Here is a 10,071-nt window from a genome sequence, read left to right as displayed (position 1 = left end):
CTCTCCCTGCCCAGTTTGGTTGTGGGAAGAAGAGGGACTGAGAAACGATCGGGAGGGAAGGACCAAGTTCACTTCTGGCCCCGACTGAGAACACAGCCTTCCGCTGCTGCGAGGAAATCCTTTTCCTTTGGACCCTTTTTCCTTGTCCTCACCCCAGATAGGGAGGAGGAGGGATTCCCTGCTCCCAGCATTTTTGAAACGGATGAATGGGTGCAGGTGAGCGCACCTTGCACCCTAGAAAGAAGTGGCCGTCCCCAAAAGCCCAGCAGGGGCGGGGGATGGAGAGAGAGCAGAATGAGGGAGGGAAGGTGGTGGTATGAGGAGCTCAGCCATCCCCGCTCCCCATCACAGGAGATGGGCAGACCCAAAGTTGAGCTATAATTGTCTGGGGCTCTGGGTGCTTTTGGTCAAGGGAGATTGGGCTTGGGACGGCCAGGCCAGGCCCGGTAATTGTTCAGGTCGCCCCTCGGAGGGGGCCTGGGCTCCCCCCCTCCTTGATCGATATTCTATTACTGCCTCCCGCATATCTCCTTCCCACAGCTTGCAGGTGCGCACTTCAAACCCCCTTTCCCTGTCTGATCCTAATATTGCTCGATTAAAACTTACCTTTAATAGATGACATCTATCGATCTGGCCCCTCACAAATCTGAAACTCTATTAACGCAGCAGGAGAGAGAAGATGGGAGAGGGGGAATTGCGCTTTTTAAGGGAGGGGATCTTAATAACTTCTTTTTTTTTTTTAATTGCTTCCAAATCTATATCGGTCACAGACCAAAATCAGCTCCTCGGGATGTGGGAGACAACACTCGAGAGCATCTGACATCTCAATGTCTCATTGTAATGAGATCTTCCCCTACCCCACACCCCAAACTGTCCCTCCCTCATGATTTTGTCCCCCGAAACCTTTGCCCAATGGGCCTGGTGGCCTTTATTGATGTGGGGTAAAATGCTCTTTTAGAGGGGAGACGGGAGATTCTCCAGCAATATGGCAAGGGATAAAGTTGAAGCTGTCCCAGATTCGATTTAAATATGGGCAGCAAAATCCAAGTGTAGACTCTCTCTGGGGCTCAGTTTCCTCCCCTGTAAAGGAGGGGTGGGAGGGGAGGGGAAGGAGAAGTGAGAACAGCCTGCTCCGTAAGGTCCCTAGCTCCAAGACCCATGGGGATGGGGTGCTAACTGGATGAATTGGGGTGATAGAGGATGCCTTGAGGATACAGGACCTAAAGGGGACCCCAGAAGTAAGCTTCTGGTCTAACGACTATCATTTTCCAGTCGAAGAAAGAGGCTCGGGAAGGTTGCGTGACTTCCCCAGCCATGAAGGCCGCTTCCACCTCTGGACTCGATGCAAGGTTTTGGGGCCCAGTCTCCTCACCTGTAAAATGAGGCGTTAGAACTGGCTCAAGTCTAACATCTTCCGCTGGAAGCTTGTCTGGCCTTCTATGGCCGCGGGGGAGGGAGGGACTGGTGGTTAGTGAGGAGCTCGCAGGGACTAGAGGTCTGGGCGGTTGGGCGGGACGTGCTTAGTAAAGGGGAGGAGGCGGAGGTAGAGAGTGCCGGGCAACCCCCGCTTGGGGTCCGCGTCCTCCCTAGTCACGCTCTCTTCTCCCCCTTAGATAGCGGACCAGCCTGCGTCCTGGACGGCTCCGTGGAGGAGGAAGAGGAGGAGGAAGACGACGACGAGGAAGACTACGACGACGAGGAGGACGATGAAGATGAAGATGGGGAGAAGGCCGAGGCTGAGGAGGCCGAGGAGGCTCCGGGGCTCCCCGGGCAGGGACTCGGCAGGCAGCGGCGGCGGCTGCGCCGAAGGCGTCGGGGTTCGTCGGAGCCGGAGCCGCCGGAGGGCCGGGGTGGCGGGGGCAGCAGCGGCGGGGGAGGAGCGGGGCCGGCCCCGGGCCCGGAGGGCTCCCAGTCGCCGCGGCCTCCGAAGCGCCGGCGGCCCCCCGAGGGCAGCGGCTGCGCCAAGCCCCGCCGGGCGCGCACCGCCTTCACGTACGAGCAGCTGGTGGCCCTGGAGAACAAGTTCAGAGCCACGCGCTACCTGTCCGTCTGCGAACGGCTCAACCTGGCGCTGGCGCTCAGCCTCACCGAGACGCAGGTGAAGATTTGGTTCCAGAACCGGCGCACCAAGTGGAAGAAGCAGAACCCGGGCGCCGACGGGCCGGCCGCGCTGCCCGCCCCGCCGGGAGCGGCGGGAGCCCCGGGAGGAGCGGGCCAGGCGGCCGGCCGCAGCCCCAGCCCGCCGGGCCCCAGCGCCCTCCACTTCCAGACGTTCCCCCCCTATTCCTCGGCCAACGTCCTCTTCCCGGCCGCCGCCTCCTTCCCCCTGACGGCGGCCGCGGCCGGGGGCCCCTTTGCCCCCTTCCTTGGTTCCACCTACTTGAGCCCTTTCTATGCCCCACACCTCTAAGCGCCCCCCTCCTCCAGGCGGGCTCCGGGGCTCCGATTCACCCGCGCCTTCGGGGGCTCCTTTGTGGGACTGATGGGGCGTCCACGAAGGGGCGTCCGGCCCCATGCCGGGAGGTCCCGCCTGTGCTAGACTTCTACAGAGCTGCGGGAGCGCGGGGACTCGAACTTCTGCGGCCCCGAACTTCTGGGGAGCGTCTGCCCTAAAGATCATTTATCTGTAGAACGTTAAGGGAGCCCCAGGGCGCTTGTTTTAGACAGAGACACCGAGGTCCAGGGAGAGATCTGGCAAGAATTAAGCAGCAAAGACACATTTGAACCCCAATTCTTGGTCTCCGGCCCCAGCTCCCTTTCCAAGACATCTCTGTTTTCAGAACCAAGAGAAAAAAGCGGGCTAAACATTAACCGGATCTGAACCCCCCCCCCATTCTGTAGTATTTTCTCTGCCGTTGGGGGCTAAGGTTTCATCGAGGCCTTGAAGCGATCTTTTGGGCCAGACAGCATTCAAACAGCCTGGAGGGTCCCTTCTCACACACTCGAGTGTCCTCCCTACAGAGACTGGTGGTCCCACACAGCCCTGGGAAAGCCTGTGGCCCAGGATCCTCGCCCTTTGGTCCTGGAACCCTTGGCCAAGGTCTGCTGAAGCCTGCGGAGCCCTTCCAGAATCCTGCTTTTAAATGACAACTAAAAAACCCGACTACAAAGGAAGCCCATTATAAAATACAGGTCCCCAAGTCCTAGTTGCAAAACCCACAAGCTTAGGAGGGCAGATTAAGAAGCTCTAACCCAGTCCTGCCTTTATTTTGCTAATGTAGCAGGGTTACTTAAAGAGCACGACCCAGGCTGCTGCCTCTCCAGCCAGCGCGAATTTAGGGTTCCCTTAGCACTCACATGCCTCCTTGGAGTCCCTCCATCAGTTGTTTTGTTCCCAGCTAAAATACCAAACTTTTCCAGCTGAATGTGATTGGTCTAATTCCCCTTCCTGGATTCTGGGTGCTGTCTTCCCCTTTAGAATCAATCTCCTTGAAGGAGGAGAGAAGAGGCAGGAGCCAGTAGAGGAGGAGAGTAGGTCCCTGGTTTGGGAGTCAGAAGACCCGCCTTTGAGCCTGTGCTCTGCCCCTTCACCCCAGTAGACAACAGGTACTTTGCCTTTCCTTCTCTAGGCCTCAATTCGGACAATGAGATGGCTGCAGAATTGTCGTCTCGCTCCAACTTCTGTGAACTAGATGACCCCCAAGTTTTTTCTTCTAGCCCCATTTCCTGGCACTCCAAAGACCCCCTCAATCCCCAAACTCTTGGGAAACGGGTCTCTGCTTGCGCTGCTTCATCTCCTCGGGTTCACATTTGCACCGTTTATTGGCCAACATGTGCTAGGAAAGCCAAATGCCCAGGGAGAGTCTTAGAAAACTTGCCAGCTGGCCAAAAAGAAGGGCATTCTAGTACAACATACAGTGCAGAACAGTCTGTTTCTGAATGGGAAGATTTGCTTGTGTCTTGTGAGAGCATCCTCAATCCTCTCTGGGGTGGTAGTGGTGGGGAGGTTCCCTCTTCCAGCTCCACTTTGAGTCCCAGAAAGGAAGATTTCCTTTGGAAAAATGAGGATGTGCCTTCCCAAATTTGTTCTAAACTCTGCCTGTCGCTTGAATCTACTTCAGTCATTTAGACTAGAGTAGCCAGAGTTCTATTCAGGGCATATTGTGAACCAACTTCTGGACAAAGCATTTGGGGGATGGCTCCTAAAGAAGTGGAACGGGGATGCTTACTAGGAGGGAAACTAATAAAGTATTTATATGTCCTCAGCACAGTCTTTGGTCAACCTAATTTTTTTTCTCCCCAGATTTGGAATAAAATTCCCTCTTCTGTAATATGGGGGGAGGATGGACTAGCTCCCCATCCCTTTCAATTTTAAAATATGAGGCTCTCCTTTGAGCCTCACAATGCCCTGTGAGTTTTATTATTGCTGGGATTGGATTCAGGAAGGATCTTGGACACTTACTTAGCTTTCTGTCCCTGGGTCAACCACTTTGCCCACATTAGCTTCAGTTTCATTAGCGTCAAATGGGATTAACAATACCTAAAGTCCTGCCTCACTAGGTTGTTATGAAACTCAGATAAGATGATTGTTTTAAAGGTTTCCTGAACGTTCAGGTGCTGCTATGAAAATGTCCATTGTGACTAGTTGAGGTTTTTGACAGATGAGGGCTTTAGAAAGAATTATAACGGCCTCCAAGATCTTTTCCAGCTCTAGATCCATAGTCTTATAACTGTGTCATTAATAAATGGATCATATCCCTGATGATGACATAGTAAGGGAGCAAATAGGCTTTAAAAAATTGTCCAATTGTTTAAAAAGCATTTTTTTGAAGTTAAAAGCATGTTTGTATTTTGACATGGAATATCACTTTTTATTATTTATCTTTTTTTTTTTCTTTTTAACAAGTGCTGCTGGAAAGATCCCTTTCTAAATTTTCATGTTGACATTTCTCTACACAAATGAGATTGTGATTGGTTGTCTTTGTAAAAAATTTGGAAGCACAAACGTCATAAGCCCTGAGGTTTGTGAGGTTTGTCGAGCCCCATCAGGGCTTGCAGGGCTCTTTGACAACTTTCATTTATATGGTGGGAGTACACTTTGTATGTTACTAGTGCAGAGGCAGGAAGGTGCAAAAGGAAGAGATCGAGGCTGGAGTCAGCAAACCTGCTGATGAGCCTTCCTACTTATGAGCCCTTCCTCTCTCTAAACCTCTGTCTCTTCTCTATTCTACCACGGAAGGTGGGGGCGAGGGGTGGACATGAACTAGATGTTAGCTATTGTTCATTCTGTCCGTCCTACAGCCCTTTGATCTGTTTTTACTTGAATCTTGAAACACCTGGTGAAATAGATGGTGAAAGTCAGATAATAAGCATGAATTATTAAGTACTTACTCTGTACCAGGCTCTGTGCTAAGCACCGGGAATACAAAGAAATGCACAAGGCAGTTCCTGCTGTTAAGGAGTTTACAGCCTGATGAGGGAGACAACATGTGAGTAACTTAAGAACAAACAAGCTGTAGACAGGATAAAGTGGAGATAAATAATAGGGTTCCCAAAGTTTTAGTGTAGGTTTTTTTTTTTATAAGCTTATCCCCATTCCAAAGGTAGGAAAGGAGAGGCTCAGATAGGTGCCATGGACATCAATAGCAGATCTGGGACTCAGAATCCACGTCTTCTCAGTTGATATTACCCTTCAAGCAGATTCCCCTGCAGGTAGTTTGACAATGAATATGGTGAATCCTGGACCTGAGTTTAGATCTCATCTTTAGTTTTTCTTCTGTCTGACAAATCACTTGAACATCAAGCAACTAGATGGGTGTATAGGGAGTTTCCATACTACCAAGGGTCTTTGATGTAATTACACTTTTATTTAATTGTCATCATGTCTGAAAGGCTTCCTTAGCTTATTGGGTGGCTCCCATTTTCCCTTTTGCTTTTATTTCACTGACCAACCCCACAAACGATAAACACAATTTCTTCCCAAGGAGAAGCTCAGACACTGCTGTCTTAAAAGTATTTTATTCTTTACTGCCAGAATGGGGAGCAATAGAATAAATGAATCCCTGCTGGGGTTTCATTGACTTATTCATTTTTGCCAAATGAGGTGACTGTCCCTTTTCAGGACCATCACCAGACAAAACAACACTTGTATTTTGCTAACAAGTTCAGAATCTGAAGATTCTGAACTTTCTGTTCTTGCAGAGTTTTCCCTCTCTTTATGACCAATTAAAATATTAATTTTGATATACCTGTGATGTCAAATGAGATGTAGAAGATAATTTAAATCCTCAAAAGAGTCTCAAACCCTCATCTCTAACCTAAAGCAGCTAGGGGATGTACTTACCAGACTAGGAGGGACTTTCTGGCTCAATTTCTCTGATCTTCCGGGAGTCTTTTAATTTCTTCTTTGTATATATTTGCCTCTAGTTCAGCCATTGTCCTTTCCTAAATTGTCAGCTAGAAAGGAGGGGAGGGAGAAACCCAAAGCAAAATTCAGAGAGAAAGCCAAGAAAATAGAGTTGTAGGTGTGCAGAGAGGCCAGAGCTATTTTCATATTTCAGTGTTAAGTTTCTGTTTAAAGGAAGAAACAGAATGAGATTTTGGGGAAATGTTTCATCTTAAATATTTGAAAAGAGGTTTGAATGAGGGGGTGGAAGGTAGGAAATAAGAAAATGGGGAAAACTTAATTATCCCTGGACTCGGTGATCTGGGAACCGTCAGATCATTTGCTCTAGCTCTGTTCTTCGGTCTCATGATGGTTTGAAGTGTCTACCGACTTTTCAGTTTGCCGAAAGAGCAATTTTCTTGGTGTGTTTATCTGAATAAATTGGATTTTGTAATTATTTTTTGTCTAATTGTTTCCATCTTTATCAAGGCTTTAACAAAATCAATTCTTTTATACTGAAAGCACACTCAAATCTGTTTTCTCCTTCTCACTGCTGTGACCTGGGACAACTAGGTGAGGAAGTAAATAGAGTACCAGGCCTGAGGGCAGGAAAACTTTTTAAGACATCAATTCTGGCCTCAGACACTTAATAGTTATGTGACCCTGGGCACCTGTTTGCCTCAGTTTCCTCATCTGTAAAATGAACTGGAGAAGGAAATTGTAAACCACTCTGGTATCTTTGCCAAGAAAACCCCAAGCGGGGTCGTGAAGAGTTGGACACAGCTGAAAAATAACCCACTGTTCTTTTACAGAGTAGGAAAGGAAACAAGCTCTGCCCTCAAAGAATTTATATTCTACCAGATGGATGCAATGAGTACACAAAGAAATATACTCAAAATGGGAGGTCTTTTGGGAAGGGGGACTGGACAACATGTATATCTGGGAAGATTTCTGAAAGGTCCCTAGGTGGGAATTAGCAGAGCCTTCAAGAACACAGGATCGTGGCCAAGTCCCACGGAGCCACAGGAATAGGACCTTGGCTAACATCACTTGGGGCCATTGGGTAAATCATTTAAGATCACCCTCAATTTATAGAGAAAGATATCAAATCCCAGAGAGAGGAAACATTTCTCTCAGGGTCACATAAGAAGCGGCAGAGTCCAAAATCAAGGCAAAATATCTGACTCCAGTTCTAGATCTCATTTCATGAACTCACCGAGCTCATTTTTATAGAGGGTTCACAACCTTTTGGATAATTCATTTGCCATGGCAGCTCTGCTTGGCCCGACTCCACAGAACACCATACCCCCAAAGGTTGGGGGGCTCCCTCACCTCTGGCTTTCCACCTATTGGATTGGAAGCTCCTTGAGGACAGGGACTGTCTCTTTTTCTTATTTGTATTCCCAGCATTTGTCACCGTGCCTGGTACATAGTAGGTGTTTAATAAATGTTTATTGAATTGAATAGATGGCTTTCTCTGTTTCTCTCAGTTAGGGAGGGGGCTCTGGGTAGTCTAGAGCTCTGTTAATTGAAAACTCCTGATATATTCTGTTGAAAAGACTTGTCGATGGAATTTACTTCATTTATTTCAATGCAACAAGCATTTATTAAGTGCCAGGCACCAAGGCTGGTGTTGAGAAAGTCAAGAAGAAAATGTAAAAAGGCCCATCTCTCAAGGAGCTCCCATTCCTGAGGGAACCATCATGCGCACAGACAATTACATGATATTGTAATCGGGACCCTGGGACCTGAATGCTTGTCCCTTGGAATTACCAGCCGCCTCTCAACTCCCATTCCATCGATATAAGGTCATTTGAAGCTGAAGGAGGGGGAGATAATTAAGAGCTGTGGGACAATTCTTAACCTGGGGTCCATAAAGCGCAGCTTCAAAATAGTCTGATAACTATATTTCAGTGGAGTTTCCTTTGTAATCTTGTCTATTTATATTATGAATTTAAAGCAAGATTCTGTGAAGGGATTCACAGGAGCCTGAATGGCCCATAACAAATATAGGATGATAATCCTTGATGAGGACTCCAGGACTGGCTTCCCAGAGAAGGCGGAGCCTAAGCTGAGCCATGAAGGAAGGAGCAAAGGTAAGGGGGAATGTCTTCCACATGGGGGTGGCAATCTCAGGTGCTTCTGGAGCCAGAAAAATGACAAGACACTCGCAAATATAGATCAGTCTGAAATGCTCATTTTATTAAAGAAAACAAGACATTGAACGAGGAGCTTTTAGAACAGCAAGTAATGCCATCTAGGGGAGGGCATGGGGGTGGGAAGAAGAAAAAACATTTAGAACACAAGGTTTTGCAAGGGTGAACGTTGAAAACTATTTGTGCATGTGTTTGAAAATAAAAAGCTTTATGAGTAGAGAAAATATTTTTACATGATATCAATTTTTTTTTTAAAAAAGAACAGCAAGTATGTCAGTGTGGTTTGAATAAAGAATACACAAAGAGGAGAAAAGAGAAGTAAACCTGAAAGATTAGACTGAACCAGATGATGATGAACTTTAAATGACAAGCTGAGGAATTACAGCCTTAGGGAATCGTGGAAGCTTCTTGAGCAGGAGAGTGAGCTGGCTTTCTTTCTTTCTTTCCTCTGTTCTTCCCTCCTTTCTTTCTTTTCTTTTCTTTCTTTCTTCCTTCCTTTCTTCCTTCCTTTCTTCCTTCCTTCCTTCCTTCCTTCCTTCCTTCCTTCCTTCCTTCCTTCCTTCCTTCCTTCCTTCCTTTATTTCTCTTTCTTCCTTCCTTTCTTCTTTTCTTCCTTTCTTCCTTGCTTTCTTTTTTCTTTCTTTCTTTCTTTCTTTCTTTCTTTCTTTCTTTCTTTCTTTCTTTCTTTCTTTCTTCCTTCCTTGCTTCCTTTCTTTTTTCTTTCTTTCTTTCTTTCTTTCTTTCTTTCTTTCTTTCTTTCTTTCTTCCTTCCTTCCTTCCTTCCTTCCTTTCTTTCTTTCTTCCTTCCTTTCTTCTTTTCTTCCTTTCTTCCTTGCTTCCTTTCTTTTTTCTTTCTTTCTTCCTTCCTTCCTTCCTTCCTTCCTTCCTTCCTTCCTCCCCCTTTCTTTCTTTCTTTCTTTCTTTCTTTCTTTCTTTCTTTCTTTCTTTCTTCCTTCCTTTCTTCTTTTCTTCCTTTCTTCCTTGCTTCCTTTCTTCTTTCTTTCTTTCTTTCTTTTTCTTTCTTTCTTTCTTTCTTTCTTTCTTTCTTTCTTTCTTTCTTTCTTTCTTTCTTTCTTTCTTTCTTTCTTTCTTTCTTTCTTCCTTCCTTCCTTCCTTCCTTCCTTCCTTCCTTCCTTCCTTCCTTCCTTCTCTTTCTTTCTTTCTTTCTTTCTTTCTTTCTTTCTTTCTTTCTTTCTTTCTTTCTTTCTTTCTTAATATGTGAACTGAGAGAGGGGATGACTCCAAGGCTATAGAGCTGGCTGGTCAGAGAGAAGGTCCTTTGGGGAGCAGTGGGTTTATGTCACCTGAGAACCATTGGAAGTGTGTTGGGAGATGTTCTTTATCAGAAGACTAACTGGTCATGGCTTTCCTCCATGACAGAAATTCACAAAGAATTGGTAATTGCCCCCCCCCCCCAATCTCAGCTCCCTAGAGCGCTGGAGGTTACCTCACATTGGTCTCTAAACAAGGGATTTCAGGAGACAGACTGTCTCCTTAGGAATTCAAACCCCACACTATTCTCTGAAAGTTGAGCTTTGACTGTGTCTCACTGCTCCTCAGTAAACTTCAGTGGCTCCCTCCTCTTAGTGC

General features: G+C 47.0%; 1 protein-coding gene across 1 annotated transcript; it reads left to right on the top strand.

Annotated features, from left to right (window-relative positions):
• Positions 1–206: 206 nt before the first annotated feature.
• On the top strand, positions 207–4,199 carry NKX1-2 (NK1 homeobox 2). Its single transcript, XM_031949391.1, has 2 exons — positions 207–216; positions 1,614–4,199. The coding sequence occupies exons 1-2, from the start codon at positions 207–209 to the stop codon at positions 2,408–2,410; spliced, it is 807 nt and encodes a 268-aa protein (XP_031805251.1). The 3' UTR covers positions 2,411–4,199.
• The last annotated feature ends 5,872 nt before the right edge of the window (positions 4,200–10,071 follow it).

Source organism: Sarcophilus harrisii, chromosome 2 (assembly GCF_902635505.1).
Source record: "Sarcophilus harrisii chromosome 2, mSarHar1.11, whole genome shotgun sequence".
NCBI lineage: Eukaryota > Metazoa > Chordata > Mammalia > Dasyuromorphia > Dasyuridae > Sarcophilus > Sarcophilus harrisii.
Note: the sequence above shows the minus strand (reverse complement) of the source record. Positions and strands in the feature narration are given on the sequence as shown.